Below are 18,168 nucleotides of genomic sequence, written 5' to 3'. Positions count from 1 at the left end.
TTGTCTTAGGTAGTTTGAGTGGGAATGTGAATTTGCCTTGCTTGGCACATGGACTGTGAGTCCAGCTTGTATGGATGTGCTTCCTGTTCTTCATAAGGTTTGTAACCAACCATTTTTGTGCTTCATCTGTAAAACAGGATTGCCAATTGTACCACCACCAAGTTTAGATATATGATGGTTAAATGATATAAATTACTATTGAGTGATATTTAGTAAGTAATAAGCACTGCTTATATTTTTACTATGTAAATGTTCTCTCTAAGGTTTAATTAGATTTGTGATCTTGGAAAGAATTCATTAACCTCCATTTCCCTACCTATAAGTGGGCTTTAATTATATATATATATATATATAAGATTTGTTTGGTTTGTTGCCAAATTAAATGTATTAAGAATGCATATTTTTGAGATGATAAATGTAAAATAAATAATAACGATTATCAAGGAGTTTTTGGTCACAATGACTTAAATATTTTATATGACAGGGAGTGAATGTGAAAAGTTGATTAAGATAAGAAAGAACACTCATGTGTGTGTATGTATGTGTCTGTATGTCTGTGTGTATACATGGATATATATGGGGGGGTACATGCATATGCCTGTGCATGTGTTCTGTGTGTGTGTGTGTGTATGTGTATGTATGTTTGTGTTTAAACCATTGCAAGTTTTACAAACCTATTTATGGATCAATGATTAAACCTTAGATAGCTTCTAAACTTCCACTTAGTTTGGAATAATGTAGAATAGTACTTTAACTACTCATGATTCACAATTCTGGAGGACCATGATTCAAACACAGCTTGGGGAAGATAGTCATCTAGGTTCCATCTCCAGAATAACCAGAGAAAATACAGGCTTAGAGTTATGCAAGTGGTAGAGCAGTTAGCTAAGCACACATGCCAAGTCAAATTTAAATGTGTTTGTATTCAGGTTACTTTTATCCAAGATGCCACCATATTGTAGTTTGTTTCAAATAATGTTCTTAGGAAAAAATAAAATTTGTTCTTAAAATAATCACATTTCAGTGAATCCTCACTTATTTATATAATAAAATGTATAGAAATGGTGGTTTGAGAGCTTAAGGTAAATATGTCTATATGATATTTTTACTTGTTCATTGAGAGTTTAGAACGTTAACCCCAGGGATGGCAGCCTTAGAGGACAAGACTCATTCTCAGAATTATAGTAGATTTGGGCAAGGTCAATTTGCAGGGACTGCCAGAGATATTAGTATGAATTATTCCTCAAAATCTCTATTAAATCAAAGGAACGTGCAACAAATATTAAGTTTGCATATTTTAAGGAATCCAACATGAGGATTCAAGGAATCAGTAGCTTCTAGCTGGAATTTGTTGTAATTTTAAAATCTCTGTCGGAAAACTCAGAGAGAAAGTACAGTAACCACCCTCCCTCCCCTAGGTAGGCTTGTCAAACATGGTTTTAAACAAGTGCAGTCAAAATTAAGAAAGCTAGATGCAGTGGCTCACGCCTTTAATCCTAGCTACTCAGGAGGCTGAAATCTAAGTATTGCGGTTCAAAGCCACTACGGGCACTACACTAAAGTCGGTGAGCCTCTTATCTCCAATTAACCTCTATAAATCCAGAAGTGGTGCTGATGCTCAAGGGGTAGGGTCCAGTCCTATGACTGACAAAAATAAAATGAAATGAGAAATTATATAGAATATCATATGTATAGAATATGATATATGATATCATATATGTGTAATATCATATAGATGGTATATATATATATATATATGTATATATCCTTGGGATTGGAATCCGGGACTCATGCTTGTAATTCAGCTGCTCTGGAATCTGAGAGCATTAGAGCTATGGTTTGAGGTCAAAACAGGCAGATACAGTCATAACACCCTGTTTGAAGGGTAACCAACAAAAGTATGGCGCGGCTGGGAGTTGGCCTAGTTGGTAGAGTGCTTGCCTGGCATGCAAGATGACCTGGGTTTGATTCCTTGGTACTACATATGTAAAAAAAAAACCTGGGAGTGGTACTGTGGCTCAAGTAGCAGAGCCTCTAGCCTTGAGAAAGCCCAAGGACAATGCTCAGGTCCTGACCTGAGTTCAAGCCAGGACTGGCAAAAAAAAATGTATAGCCAGTGGTACGCTCAACAATAACAGTCATGTCCTAACATGCATGAGGCCCTGAAGTAAAACTCCAGAATCACATAACTGAAGAAAAGATTAAATGCACTGTATGGTAATTTGCTGTGAAGAAGCTTCCATACAAGCTAGTTAGGTTTAAATTATTGTGTGATCTGCTGTTTTGTTTCCCAGAACTACATAAAGACCATGCCTCCTAAAAAGCAAATGGTGCCTAAATGAGAGGCTATCAGAAGTTCATCTGCTTGATTTAAGTGATAAAACAAAATGTTTAGATTTATTTTAAAGTGGCACTTCTTTAATGGAAGTTGAGTGATATTAGGAAAAATTCATCAAATACCATCAGGACTTCCTGAGCGTTCAGTTTTTGTTAGTCATTGCCAGTCTCTTTGGAACCATAAATTTGTGGATATAAACAAATATATTGTATTCAGTTATGTAATCATCACACCATTATTGGGACAATAATGTGGCATGCCCCCTGTGGATATTGTATCCCTATGGTAGCCCTAAACTTGGGTCATACTAGTGTACAGAACTCTGTGCAGTTTGAGCATCCATTGTGGTTTCTCAACAGTGCACTCTTTGCAACCACGAGTAACTAATGGCCTACTGTAATTAAGATTCTCATCATTGTAGATCTAGAAGGCATCTCATCCACAATTTAGTCCAACCTGTCTACTGCACACAAAACATCTCGAACTCAAAGAATGGAAGAAAAGTGTTTAGTACCCGAAGTGAACACTGAACCTTGAGCCTCTTGGCCTTGTGAGTGATGATATCTTTCTACTCTGCTGCACTATTTCTAGATGCAGATTATAAATTAAGACATAACCGGGAGAGTCAGCAGAGGACAGCTGAGTATACCTATGACAGGATGAGGGGTAAAGTCAGAAAGGTCCCTGCCCAAGATGCCTTATAAGGCTGTAATACCTCCAGCCCAAACTGGTTTCAGATTACAGCGTGTAGAATAATAAAAAGGATGGGTAAATTGGCTCAGACACAAAGGTTCAATAAATTCGGGGCTGAGATCCAGAGAGAACATTAGTGGCCAGTCTTTGGAAAATTCAAGGAAGAGAAAGAAAATAAATCAGACGTCCTCTGTCAGTCCTCTAGCCAATCCCCTTTCAGCCTCAAATAACCTTTCTGCCTCCTTCACTCCAGTCGACAGGGTCAAGTTGAGAGATGGGATGAGCTGATTCTTGACATAGCTGTGTTTTTGCATCATCCAATTGACAGATGAGTAAGAATCCCGATCCTGTTAAAGAAAGATGATATACTTATATATTCTCATCTTGATGGTAGTAGGTTAACAATTCTGCTGCTTCCTTTCAGATGACTTATGAAACCTTCTTAAACATCCAAGTTAGGAAAATAAATAAAGCTTTAGAATCCTGTTTTAATGCAATCAAAGGTCCAAGGATGAGAATTACTTAATTCAGAAGATTATTCATTTTTCAGATTTCCCTCAGGAATAATTTTATGTGCCTGTACTCCAACATTTATTAACCAATATATACCTTAACAGTATTTAAAAGACATTCACGTAGCATTTGAATCATTGAATCAGTGGCTTCTCTCTTTTTGAATGCTTTTGATTTCACACAAAGCAAAACTCGAGAAGCTAGTTTATGGTTTTTGTATTAGTTGGTTTGTGTTGGTTCTGAGGCTTGAACTCAGGATGTGGGCACTGTCCCTGAATTATATTGCTTAAGGCTAGCATTGTACTGTAGCACTTAAGCCACAATTCTACTTCTGGCTTTTTGATGGTTAATTGGAGACAAGATTCGAATGGGTTTTTCTGTCTGAGCTGGCTATGGGCTACAATCTCCAGCTCTCATCCTCCTGAGTAAATAGGATTACAGGCATGAGCCAGTGGAGACTTTCCTCTTTTTCTTTACTTTTTTTTCTCTTTCAATAGTAGGCAATAAGTCTGGACTTGATTTGATTCATTTGGTACTTACATTTTCTGTCTTATTTTGACTAGTCTACTTTTATTATTCTATTTATTGTAAGCTTATAAAATGCCATGACTTACCCTATCTGAAGAATCAAAGGAAAAGGATTTCATTTTCTACAATCTTTCAAACTGTGTAGTCACTGTGTAAATGGAAGCCAACAACCAAATACAATTAGAGTTGGTTTGTTCTTAGCCCTTGAGTTTTACACCTGTTTCCCTGATGGACAGGCTGAGGACACAGTGAGTCACCTTTGTTAGCGTTACAATTAAAGTGTGTGTGTGTGTGTGTGTGTGTGTGTGGTGTGTGTGTATGTGTGGTGTGTGTGTGTGTGTGTGTGTGTGTGTGTACACCACTGGAGGACTCTAGTCTTCACTATTTCACTGAAGAATTCCTGAGATAAGTGAGCTGAATCTTGGTGAAGGAATGTGACATGTATGAGGAAAGAAACACCCTAAACAAAGTCATGGTGACATGTTTATTATCTTTGTATGCCTCCAGAAAAGAACAAAACAGAAAAATAAGGTTTTGCCCACTCACTTGGAAATATCACATGTTGAATATGCTAGAATTTATCCCATGGTCATTCATACTGCACTAAAAGTCTCTAAAACAGAAACATAAAGTAAAACAATTATCAACATTTTAGGAAGATAATTTGGAAGTCATTTTTAGAAGGAGATAATTCCCAGGAAATGAATGGGAGGCTATGCCCATAGTTCATACAGAGTTGTTGATTTGTGTTAACGAAGTGATCACAGAGTTGAAGAAATGGGTTTACATTTCAGAGTAGTTCAGAGCATCCGGCTGAGTCATGCAGGCAATATTGGAGGCACTTATAATGAATGTCTAGAAGATAAAATGTATCAGACACTAGTCCAAAGGTTTAGTATACACACGTATATACACATAAATGTATGTGTGTGTGCCCGCGCACATGTGTGTGTGATGCCAATTTTATTAACAAAACACAATTACTATACTTATATTTCAGACAAAGACTCTAAGGAACCAAGAAATTAATCACCCAAAGTCACTCAAAGAACAGATGGCACAGAGAAGTTTTAAACTTGGACCATTTGCTTCTCCAGTAGTCTGCTGATTTATTAATTAATCTTTGTCTCTGAATTCTAGAGGAAAATATCTCAAACATGTTGTTTTCATTTTTCTTGCTGTGATATAGTCAGATTCATAACATATTTCTTCTGAAGAGGCACATTTCACTGAAGACTATATTAATAAGTTTGGCTTCCAAATTGATTGCTTGGTTTAAACTTTACCCCTTTTCCTTTCATTCCAGAGAGTAGATCAGAGTACATGGGAATGAACTGATGTAATCAGAGGAATAAACTCCCAGGTATTCTAACTTGTGAAGAAAATCAGTAACTTATTTTCCAATTTCAGTGTTTGAACAATTATGATTACTGTCAAATGATGGCTACTGTAATTGAAATGTATCAATTGTCTGGTCCCCTACATTCAAACCAACCAGAAAACCTCATTCTGCCTTCATGATCATACCTGTGCTGTTATTATATTATTACATTTGTGGAACCTGTGGTGGTTCAAATTCGAAGGGGAGACTGAGAACAGAATAGAAAATCCTAAACATATGAATTAAGCTCGCTCTCTCTGTCTCTCTCTCTGTCTCTGTCTCTCTCTCTCTCTGTCTCTCTCTCTCTGTCTCTCTCTCTCTGTCTCTGTCTCTCTCTCTCTTTCACACACACACACACACACACACACACACACACTTTGCAGTTTTCAAAACTATTGTTAGGTATATTTCCCCCAAAACTGGGTTCTAAAGAGGTTTGAACTCAGGACTGTGTTCCTGATATAGTCAGGGCCTTTCCCACATGAACTGTGCCAGTAGCCTTTCTAGTAAGTATCTTAGATATTTTACCTGGTAAGTGAGAAAAACAATGTCTGCCTCAAAGGATACTATTAGGTTTCTAGATCATATTTGCAATTCTTGACACACATGAAAAGCAAATACCATGTCATCTTGTCTCACTCAATGTCTGTGATTGCAATTGCAAAAGGAAGCTGTTGGTTTTCCATGCTTGGTCAATGGTTGTCATGCAGATGACATTGTTAACCAGTGTATGTTCTTAATCTGGATTATTGAATCCCATCCTTATATTTATTCTGTAAGGTGATGGTTGTTGTTTACATTTTATAGACAAATAAGCATGCCCAGAGAAAGACTCTGGATTTAGGCAGGCTTGTCTCCAGAACTCCAATTCTTAACCCAGCATTTGTACATCCTCCCTCTCTGCTCCCTTACACAGTCACTCAACTAACACTATGGGCTTTATTTTTTGAATTTACACAAAGACAAAGATCAGAGTGATTAAAACACATATGGCTTCATGTTTCTACTGCCTGCTCAACTCCAGCATCTGAGGATTTGCTCAGATGCCTACTGCTTTGGGGTTGGGGCGTGGTGCCAAAAAAGTTTCTCATTTTCCAAGCAGCTGGAAGGGCAACTACCAGCTGCTCTGAAATGTATGTGAACCTCATCCCCTCGCCTCGGAGACAGCTGTGCTTATCCACAGAAAGACTCTGGAAGGTTGTTTTGTGTTTTATAAGGCACTGTAGGCATGCTTGAAGAAATTTTTGACTTGAAAAGAAACTAAATTCAGGGAACTTTTGCTTATTTCCCCATTGCAGATAATTCTCTAACCCTTCATATTCTCTCAAATGCAAAGCTTTAATATTTTTAATTTTTGCCTGAAAGAAATAGAAGACAATCATCTTTAAGATACTTTGTTTTCCTTAAGGTGCATTTCTTTATACCTGGCATATCCCAGGACTCATACCTGAGATCACAGCCCTCTTGCTCTAGGCTTCTTGTTGGGAAATTTTCTAAGGACTATTTGATCTTGTTACCTACCCCCCTTTGATTTCTGCCTTTAGTAAGGATCAATAATACTAGGAGGTAATATTGTTGCTTCTTATTCTTGATTTCAACTGACAGAGTACATACTAGTAATCCTTACAGGCTGTAGCAGCCTGGTGGCCAGGCAATGTACACGTCAAATCTGATGATGGGAGACACCATACATCCCAAAGGCAATGTAGGCAATGGCATGAGTCACAAGCACCTAACTCACTTCTAATTTTGAAGAGCTGTTATTAAGATGTTGCTAAAATTTCAATAATAGAAATTGTCATCACTCTAGTTGCACTGAAATACCAGTAATTTGGCATTGTATTATTAGCAGATTCACCTTAAAAATTTTACTTTTTAAGAAGGCAGCAAATTCTCACAACTACACAAAAATGTGCTTCCTTTACAGTAATGCTACTGAAAAGAAACCTGGGGCTCAAATAATGTAATTCATTTCTTCTCAAGTTGCTTATGTAACGCTTAGGTATCTGGGGTTCAAACCTAAGTTATGTATTACAAAACATAAATTTCGTTCTTACAATTAGACCCATTTCTTATGTATGTATCTTTTTAAATTTCAGAATTCTTTATTAAAACAAAGTCTCCTAGTATAGAGAATATAAGTTTGGAAGACAAATCCAACAACAATGTTATTTTACTCTGCCAGAAAATAATGTCTGGCCTCTTATTGGTTATTAGAATTTTTTTGCTCCTATAGTTTCCGATTACAATCCTCTTGGCAGGTCTGACCTTTCTATGTAGCTGGGATGGTAACCAGGCCCAATGAGAGGCAGGAATGTAAAGATTTCTTTCTTTCTGTGCTTATTTTATTTATTATATTTTATTGTCAGGATAATATATAGAGGGGTTACAGTTACATTCTTCAGGTAGTAGGTGCATTACTACTTGCACATTGATACCCCTTCTCATGGTTTTTTCCCCAATTCCCTTGTAAGAATTTATTAAAAAGTATGTTTCAACATACTTATGTATATAAATAATATATGATTAAGATTTGCTTTTAGGAGATCAACAACTTCCTAGTAGATAAACTTTGGGTATAAATATCTGAAAATCACTGTCTCATGGCAGAACACAAAAGGTTAGTTGAAGTCCTGTCTACCTTTTGAAAATATTTTTGCATATTTTTCTGCTCTAATAGTTCTATAATCTATATAGATAAAATTCCATTTCATTTATTCATGTGACAATTATCTCCTTGGTCCAGGTAAAGTAATTTTTAAAAAATCAAATAAATAATAAGTAGTCTTTGTCTACATGACTCTTAGTGTGAAATGCAATATAGATTATCTGGTGGGATATAAAGAGTAGGGCCCATCCATGCCTAGGAACTCTCCTCAGAGAAAATGATATTAGTGTGATTTTTTGGTACATGAATAAAGACAGATACACAAAAGAGAATCTAGAAACTCCAAAAATAGACCTAAATGCTTATGGTCAATTTGATTTTGATAGCAATTTCAAGGTAATTTTTTTTTAAAAAATTTGACCAAATGGTGATTGAACAATTGGGCATTTATAATAAAAAATATAATCTAGATCACTCAATAAGAAAACATCAACACAAAGTTAAATATAATTTTAAAAACAAATCTAAAACCTCAAATGTCTCAAAAAAAAAACCCCAAACCATAAAGTAAATCTTTGCCTTCCTTCTAGTAGTAAAAATATTCTCAGGAAGACCACAAAGTTATTGCACATAAGAAAAGAAAAATTGTAATTTAGACTCAATTAATTAAAAAATATGTACTTTTTGAAATACTAAAAAAAGTAGAAATTTAGATTAGAAGAAAAGATTGGCAACTTATACACCTTATGTAATACAACACTTCGAGATATACAAAGCAATTTATAGCTGGGGTAGAGAAAGAAATAAATAAGTTTACAATTGGGTTCAAGTATTTAACAGATAACTCATTAAAACATCATGAGGGCTGAACATTGTAGTACATGTCTATAATCTCATCTACTCATGAGGCAGAAAGGTAGGTCAAGATTCAACGCCAGTCTAGAAAAGTAAGTGGGAAACCCAATCTTTACTACAACTAATATAGGAAGGACTAATGTGTGACAGAAATGGTAGAGTACTTAGTGGGCCAAGAAGTAATCATACAAAGGCAGCCAGAACTGAAATATATGAATATATATAATATATAATCCAAAATGGAAAAACAGACAAAAATGTGGATGAAATGTCAACTGAAGCACTTGTGCAGGAAAATCTAGGACAGTAGAACTCTTTTTATCAGGAGTATCTGAAAAAAAACTAAAGATTGTATCCTCATAACTCAGTAATTGCCTTGTCAAGTATAATGCCATGCTATAGATTTGTTCAACTGAAAAATGTATAACATAATACCAAATTTCCTACTTTTTTGTAGGTCATGGGGCTTGAACTCTGGAACTTGGTGCTGTCCCTGAGCTTTTCAGCTCAAGGTTACTGCCCTACCCCTTGAGTCACAGCCCTACTTCCCATTTTCTAGTGATTAATTGGAGATAAGAGTCTCATGTTCTTTAGTGCCTTGGCTGGCTTTTAACCTTGATCCTCAGATCTCAGCCTCCTGAGTTTCTAGGATTACAGCTGTGAGCCACCACGCCTGTAAAAACTACCATATGGTATTTTATGCAACAACATAGTAAGAAAAGGAATTAAAATTGATCTTGTAAACATAATTTGGATGAAACCAGAAATACAAAGTTAACTATCAAATTAATGTATTGGTTATATATTTAACATGTATACAATAAATCTATAATATATAAAGTATTGCATGTAAATACATACTAAACAAGTTCTTAAGAAGAACTTGATTATGATAGACCAGTGTCAGATCACAGAAGGGGACCAGTCCTTTTTTCTAATTATTTTTTCTATTGATTGATTGATTGATTGATTGCCATTCCTGGAACTTGAACTCAGGGCCAGGGCACTATCCTTGGGCTTCTTCTCAAGGCTAGAGCTCTGCCGCTTGAGCCAGGAAGCACTTTTGGCTTTTTCCATATATGTGGTACTAAGGAATCAAACCTGGGTTTTCGTGCATGCTAGACAAGCACTTTACCACTAGGCCAAACTCCCAGCCCCTCCTTTTTTTTTTCCTCTCTTAGCCCATTGACTTTGTGACATGGTTAAAATGCCAGATTGAACATGACTGTAAGGTTATGACTGCTGCCTGAGAAAAGCAACAATAAAGCTTCAAACCCTGATGCTGGGCTAGGAGAATTATTTGAAACCCAGTCCACTTCGATAAAATCTTCCTGGGAGAGAAGATCTTAACACCTCTTGAAGAGGGTATTTAAGGAAATGATTAATACAGAAAATTAGCTTTTCAGCTTACTATTTGTCATTATGGTTAAGACAGGGGTGGGCGAAACTTGATCAATCTGTATATTTTTTTTATAACTGGCTCTTCCAAACAAAATCAAAATACATTCTGGGTAGCTATGGGTACTCTGAATTGAATGGGTATTATGTTTAAGAGTATTGCATTTTAAAGCAACATACACATGTTTTTGGTGTAGAGTATCTACATTGGGATGTGGGGGGAGAGGAGAATTTACTTAGAAAATGCTTTTTTTGACAGGAGAAGATTACAACTGAATAAATGTCAAATTTCATTTCACATCTGGTCCTTGGAAGTGTTCAGATTTTAGTTAATATATACATTGTTTTTACTCCTATCAAATAAAGTTGTCCTTTTTTGCTTTCTTTTCATGTTCTGTGGAAGCATATTGTAGGTTCACTGGAAAAACTTTTCATGGTCAAAAGAAGACCTGCTTTCTCCCTCATTTAATTATGAGCTTGACAACTCCAATTTGGTGGTGTAACACCATATAACTAGCTTTAAGAAAGCTTTTTATTGGATTTTTCTTGTTAAGCCAGACTGGCTCTTTAGCATATTTGAATAAATCTGAAAAGGGAGATTTTTACCAGAGGCCATCTTTCAAAAAAATCAACTCAAAAATAAAAGAATATGTTAAAGAAGTATTGTGATAAAATTAGTGCCTCCAAAGAAGCACAGAGTATATATCCTAAAAACAGTGAATTTGTTAATGTACTTTTTCTAAAAGAATAAGTTATTTAAACATTTTTGTAGTACACCAATGCAATAATTAGATAAGTCTAGAAATACAACTAAATGCATGGTAGAAAGCCCACAGTTAGGTGCAAAGACCACATGGGTCATTATTTCTCTGTAGAAATTGTTACTTTGTGTAATTAACTGACCACACATACACAAATGCCCTTTAATATAATCTATTGTAATCTCATTTCCAAAGGATTTAGGTGGGGACTTGAAAACTGAAACAGTTATAAGAAAAAATACTCAGAGAACCATATGCTGGTCTGTGTTGCAAAACTAAGGCAAACAAACAGCTCAAAAAATTGAATCACTCCAAAACTATACTCGAAAGAAACAACCATCCCATCAACAGATGGGCCAAAGACTTAAAGAGAATCTTCTCTGAAGAAGAAAGAAGAATGGCCTATAGACACATGAAGAAATGCTCGACATCTCTGGTCATTAAAGGTATACAAATCAAAACAAGTCTAAGATTTCACCTCCTTCCAGTTAGAATGGCCAGGATCAAGAAAACTAATAACAACAGATGCTGGAGGGGATGTGGCCAGGAGGAATCCCTACTACACTGTTGGTGGGAGTGCAAACTCGTTCAACCACTATGGAAAGCAGTATGGCAGTTCCTCAAATGACTAAACATAGAGCTCTCCTGTGACCCAGCAATTCCACTACTTGGCATTTACCCAACCATCCAGAATCTAGGGCATACTAAATCCACTAGCACAACAATGTTCATTGCAGCACTATTCACCATAGCAAAGATATGGAACCAACCTAGATGTCCCTCAGTTGATGAGTGGATCAACAAGTTGTGGTATTTGTACACAATGGAATTCTATGCTGCTGTCAGAAAAAATGACATCGCCCCATTTGTTAGGAAATGGAAAGACTTAGAAAAAAATCATATTAAGTGAAGTAAGCCAGACTCAAAGGAACTTAGGCTCAATGGTTTCCCTCATTTGTCATAATCAGTAGAAACCTTGGGCTCTACTAGCAGAGATTTGCAATAGAGCAAAATCTTGATACATAAGGACATATAATGTGAAGCTAATTGAAAGGACCTCCAGGATATTGAAACAAAAACCATATAATGAATGATTGTTGTCCTTAATGTACTATGTTGTCTCTCATCTCCTTTGCTGTCCCTTGGTTATTTCATATTGGTGTAGTATCTCACTTTGTTATCTGATATATTGAATTTATTTGTATTTGGATATTTGAAATTTGTTAAGGAAGGGGGGAAAACCAAGATGGGTGGGGGGTGTGTGGGGGGGAGGGAAATGGGTACTAAGACATGTGAAAGGGTATCAATGTATGTGAATTAATGCACCTTCTATCTGGCAAATATCATGTAACTCTTTTACTAATTACAATAAAAAAATTAAAAAAAAACAACAACAAAAAAGAAATTAATACAAAATAAACATTTTCATACATCCCTTTTTTTGTTTTGTTTTTTTGATTTGTTTTGTTTTTTGTTGTTGCTTTTGTATATGTACTGGGGATTGAACTCAGTGCCTTGCCTTTTTACTCAAAGCTGACACTCTACTACTAAATCCAAACCTTCACTTCTGGCTTTTTGCTGGTTAATTAGAAATAGATTGATATGTATCTATGCCATACAAACCCTCAGCTTAGTTTTAATTATGGTCTAAAATCTATGTGCTAGTGATTGTATATAGATAATCCCTTCTTCAATACTCATTTGTTAAACATAACATTTAAAATATGATGTAAGAATCAATGTTAATCTTTAAATCTTTAAAAAAAGAGAAATAATATACTTTACCTGGCTTTGAACCACAATCCTGAAATCTCAGCCTCATTGGTATCTAGGATTCTAGGTGTGAACCAACAATGCTAGTTCAAACTACTATCTTAATAAGTAAATACCTTGGCCAGTGAAATATGAAATATCGTTTTTGTTCCTGGTACTGGTATGTACTAGAAAGTTAAGATGAATTTTCTTAGAAGCGATTTTAAAATATTAGACTCTGCGTTAATATTGTGAGGGCAAGGCTGTATACTGAGCAAACCATTAAGTGTATCTAAACTGCCTTTATTCAAATTTCAAAACTGAACATTTACTAGTTGTGTGTGTACCTTGAATAATTTACTAATTCTTCCATTTTTGTTTCCTCAACTATAAAAAAGAAGATAATAATAGTAGGTTCATCATAGGTGTGCTATCATGTTCAACAGAATACAATAGATAACCACAATTATTATAAACTGCCTTTATTCTTTGAACCAAAAATCCAAACATGTGCCTTTTAAGTATTGTGCTTGTGTGGGTTACAACACTTATTGAGTAAGGGTCTTGAATTCAGATAAACATAGCATTCATAAAAATGTCAAGCCCCATTATTAGAATAATAATTTATTGGACATGATCTCTTACTATTCACCTAGAAATGTCCCTAAGTGGAAAACAAAGCCCAAAATAGTACATCTCACTCACAATCATCTATGTCTTTCCACAGAGGACTCTGGTAAATCCTTTTCTTAAGGGATCTTTTCAATTCAAGTAAAACTATTTAATAAGTTTTTGGCAGACACTAAATTGCCCATAGTCTATTGTCTAAGTCTAGACCTTTGCTGCAGCCTGGACATTGAACACAATTCCTGATCATTAGCAAGCCTACTGCTTGTGTGGCTTGTGATTTGACTAATAGCTGAGAGTTATACATCTTAGCACTCAGAGTTCTTAGACCTCGGTGATCTTCTTAACATGTCCTTTCAGTCCCCCTCATAAAAATAACAGTGTTCTTTGAGCAATTGTCCTAATCTGTCTACAAAAGTAGTCTTCATGCTCTCCTAGAGGGGTAATTGGCCTGTTATTTTTTTTCTGAATCACACAGAGAAGAAGATTTTACTATTGTCATTTGGGATTTTACAATAAAAGGATTGTCAGAAATCAGCAGAATAGATCACAATGGCACAGGTAGTGACTGGAGAGAGAAAAGAAGCCATTTTCCTTTTTGCAAGTCCAGACCGAACTTGAATATTCTCCCTTGGTGGTTTATCAATAGTACTAGCGTGGAAAAGCCAAAAGGAGATGAAATCAAAACAATGTATCAATGTATCAAGGATAAGATTATAGTATTAAAACAAAGGGAAGAGAAGATATATTTTAGAGTGAGAAATCTAGAGATATCAGTGAAATCCTGACTGACAGGTTATCCCTAGGATCTAATATTGTGAAAGAGTTCATAGGGTTAAAGAATCCTCCTGAAGAATCTAATACTCTCATGTATGACAGATGCCCTCTCCAAAAAGCCTCAAAGACTATTCCATCTTTTGGAAAACTTGTTCCTTCTTTTGGTAAAATTCACGAATTGAAAACCCTTTCTGAGTAGAACAGGGCTTCAGGAAGTTTTTGTATTAATTAATTTTTTAACAAACCCTATTCATTATTGAAGCGGACATTTTAGCTTGCAAACTGTCAGTTTAGTGATTTAGTAACTAAGTATGCTATCCTGATCACAACTTAGTATTTATTAAACTGTGTATAGATTTAGAAACTCTAAGTGTCTTGCATTTCACATGTGAGCAGTTCATAAAATCCTATTTCATATTTGTAAAATATTGGACCTGTCTGCTTCATTTACAAGTTTCACATTTCTGGCTTCAATAAGTGAAAGCTACATGTGTAGTTGCCAAATATTACTGCTTTTAAAATTATAGGTTTTTGCTTCTTTTGTCTGTTTGGTTGGCTGTTTTTACTTTTTCTTTTTCTTTTTTTTTTCTAATACCTGCTCAAGGGTTTCAGGTTTGGCTCATATAGAGCTAATTAAATTTTCTTCCTAGGAAGCTACTAGCTAGACCACTGCCCCAGGCACATCCATTCATTGCTTGGCTTCTCTCATTTATTCTGATGTGAAATGAGACTTCCAGAACAGCAAAAGTATAGATTTCCAGGCCAGGTAGCCGCAGATGGGTTTCAGTAACTACAGAAACAGTGAGTCTCAACCCTGACAGCACACATGAGAAGGGTGACAGTGGAGGCACATCTTCCAGTTCAAGTAGGCTGAAAATGACAGTCTGCCAGACTGAAACAAGGGAAGAGAAAATGGTTGTATAAAAATGAGAGAACTCCACTCAGCTCTGAGGTATACTGCAAGATTCTTGGAATATCATTCCCTGAGATTGTTTTCATGCAGAATCTAGAAAAATAAAGAGTTTCAGGCAGGGCAAAATCTCCATCCTTACATGAGTAATCAGTCTTCATAGATAATAAAAAAGATGATATTTATTACCAGTAAACTCTTTGGCACTGGGCTAGTTAATTTACATGTCATACTTTTTCTTTTATACACATTTTTTTTCTATTTAATCACTGAAGAATTTAGAATAAGGGTTTTTAAATCAGTTCTCTAAATTACAAAATGGGAGATCTGAAAGTTTTACTTGACTATTGTTGTGCCCAACAACACCACCAGAGTCCACGACCAATGCAAGTAACAAAGAGCCATTTATTAGCAAGCTCGAAGTTGGTCCCCCGCACCTTAGAAACCAGTGACGTTTGGAGGCCCCGGTACAGAATTAGCACAGCTTTTATAGTACAGAATAAACAAATTTTAGTTTTCATTCTCACAGTCTTATGTTTTAGTTAACTTTTACATGGAGACATGCCTCAGTTTCTTACGCTATGGTTTCCCACAGAAGTTTAGTCTTAGGTGACCTTGCTAGCTGTGGGACACAGCTGCAGTCCAAGAGATGACCTTTGAATGTCCTTGCTAGCTGTCTGAGTAAACAACTGATGGAGCATCTGACAGTTCTCCTGAGAAGAGGCAGTTAGGGGATTTCTCAGAACTTTACAAAATGGAGACTGCTTAACTTTTTACTGAAGTTCATCAAACTTCAAAATTAATTTAGTCCTCACACTATAAAGTTTTGGTAAATTATGTTAACACTTCATGCTAGAATAAATGAGAGAGAGAGAGAGAGAGAGAGAGAGGAGAGAGGGAGAAAGAGAGACAGAGATCTTACAGATTTAAGAACTCTAAGTGTCCTGCAAAACTTTTAACATTAGTGGCCACTTATGCTAGTTTTACATTTATGGCTTCCATAATTAGAAAGATGTGTATATGTGTAGCTGCCAAATGTTATTGGTAATATTGCAGAGAATATTAAATTATGGAACATGACATTACACAGTACGTAGTTTATCAAAAGAATGGCATGAATGCTGTGGGTGATTATGTATAAGCATAAAATGAGAATTAACTCATTCACTTCTAGGTTAAAATGGCCTTTTCCTACCTCTACAGCTTGACACCACTTTATATTTCCCTTCTTCATCTTGAACAGTAGCTCTTCTTTTTTTTCTCATCCCTACAGCTGGACAGCGTCACCTCACTGATCCAAGCAGCCAAAAATCTAATGAATGCTGTAGTGCAAACAGTAAAAATGTCCTATATAGCCTCCACCAAGATCATCCGGATCCAGAGTCCTGCAGGGCCCCGGCACCCCATAGTGATGTGGAGAATGAAGGCTCCCGCAAAGAAACCCTTAATTAAAAGAGAGAAGCCAGAAGAAACCTATGCAGCTGTCAGACGAGGCTCTGCAAAGAAGAAAATCCATCCAGTACAAGTCATGAATGAATTTAGGGGAAGACAAATCTACTGATACCACTATTCTGTTCTAGTGCCCATATTATCAAATCCCTGGCTAACCACGTGGCTTTATTTTTTAAACCATTGCTTAGTTCTGGAATTACACCAGGTTTCAGTGTGAACACACATATAATGTAACAACACATTGGGGACTAAGCCAATTTAGGCAATGTGTACTTGGAATGGAGTCATTGTCATGTTCTCACAGCAAATAGCTGTTGATCAATATTTTCTTGTTGAATGAAGGAATCCTTCATGTGTCATTTAGCTTGTTCTATCGCAGTGACTTACTTGTATCCATTCCCAAATCAAAGCAGGAGATACAGCGGGTCAGGTTATCTATAATAGTTTGAAGACATCCTCTCTTTTTATTGGGAATTGAAATATTGATGTGAGCTCATGACTTTGTCAAATCATCTTCACACTTTCTCTACACAACTTTTTCTGACACTGAACCTGGGGGAAGTATGTAATTTTTTGCCATAGTAAAAATCTTCACCATTGTCTCAATTTACCAAGTTTGAGCAATCAAGCCACTCACAGGATTTTACAGGTCAGTCTTTCTCTTTCAAATTGCTTTGGGACCGTACAGATGTTGCAGTGAGCTTTGACATTGCAGGTATACATATCTTTCAGGATTCTATGTAGCAAATTCTCAACTTTTGAGTTCAGGTCCATGAGAATGCACGGGAAGAAGAGTTATCTGTTGGGAAAATGAAACAATGAAATGCATCCCAGTGTGATTTTATGAGAACTGAAGTGCAAGGAGTTCTGTATGACTCTTAAGAATCCATTTATATCTGTTTGCAATTATAATTAAAAGGAAAGGACAGTTTGAAAGACCTTTTGGCATTGAGTAAAATATAACTCTGTGAATTGTATCATTGAACTATAAAGCAGAGTTAATGGCAATGAGGCCAGACTGATTTTAATAACACTTTTAAATAAAAAATCATTGGGGTCTTTTTATAACTCCAATAACTGTGCTCATCCATAGTTGAGTTCATAATGGACTTCATAATAGTCCCAGAGTCTACTATGCTGTCTTATTCTCTCTCTCTCTCCTCCCTCTCCTTTACATGCTGGATTTTCTGTAAGGAGTTTAGCTTTGCTTTGTCTCAGTCACAGGATTTTGATTCATAAGGTTTTGTTAACACTACTCACTTTTGCTCCTGTAGAATACTAATATTACAGTTGTACCTGCTCACATGTACAAAACTGTCTTTGATGAGTAAAGAACCATGCTATTAATTATGAGGGGAATATGATTTTATTAATCATGTTATTCATTTTATTAATGGTGTTATTAATGGTGTTATGATCTTAGCAGTTCTGAAGGAAATGTTAACTTCCTTCTATTAGAGTGAACTGTTTAATTCTCAAATGGTGGATTGCTTGAGTTTTTCTTAGGAGCTGAAAACAACTGCTTTCTATATTCTATATTCTTTATTACCCTGTAAAGCAAAGCAGTGAAGATGG

The 18,168-nt window shown here is 35.9% G+C and overlaps 1 protein-coding gene across 1 annotated transcript in view; it reads left to right on the top strand.

Annotated features, from left to right (window-relative positions):
• Positions 1-16,748, top strand: part of Ctnna3 (catenin alpha 3) — a 1,180,588-nt gene extending 1,163,840 nt beyond the window's left edge. The window contains exon 18 of the mRNA XM_090346411.1: positions 16,415-16,748. Within this exon, the coding sequence (XP_090202537.1) occupies positions 16,415-16,702 (288 nt within the window). The 3' untranslated portion in view covers positions 16,703-16,748. The remainder of the gene's footprint in view (positions 1-16,414) is intronic.
• The last annotated feature ends 1,420 nt before the right edge of the window (positions 16,749-18,168 follow it).

The sequence above is a fragment of the Megascapheus bottae genome, chromosome 15, assembly GCF_031878675.1.
Source record: "Megascapheus bottae isolate mThoBot1 chromosome 15, mThoBot2.hap1, whole genome shotgun sequence".
Classification (NCBI taxonomy): Eukaryota; Metazoa; Chordata; class Mammalia; order Rodentia; family Geomyidae; genus Megascapheus; species Megascapheus bottae.
Note: the sequence above shows the minus strand (reverse complement) of the source record. Positions and strands in the feature narration are given on the sequence as shown.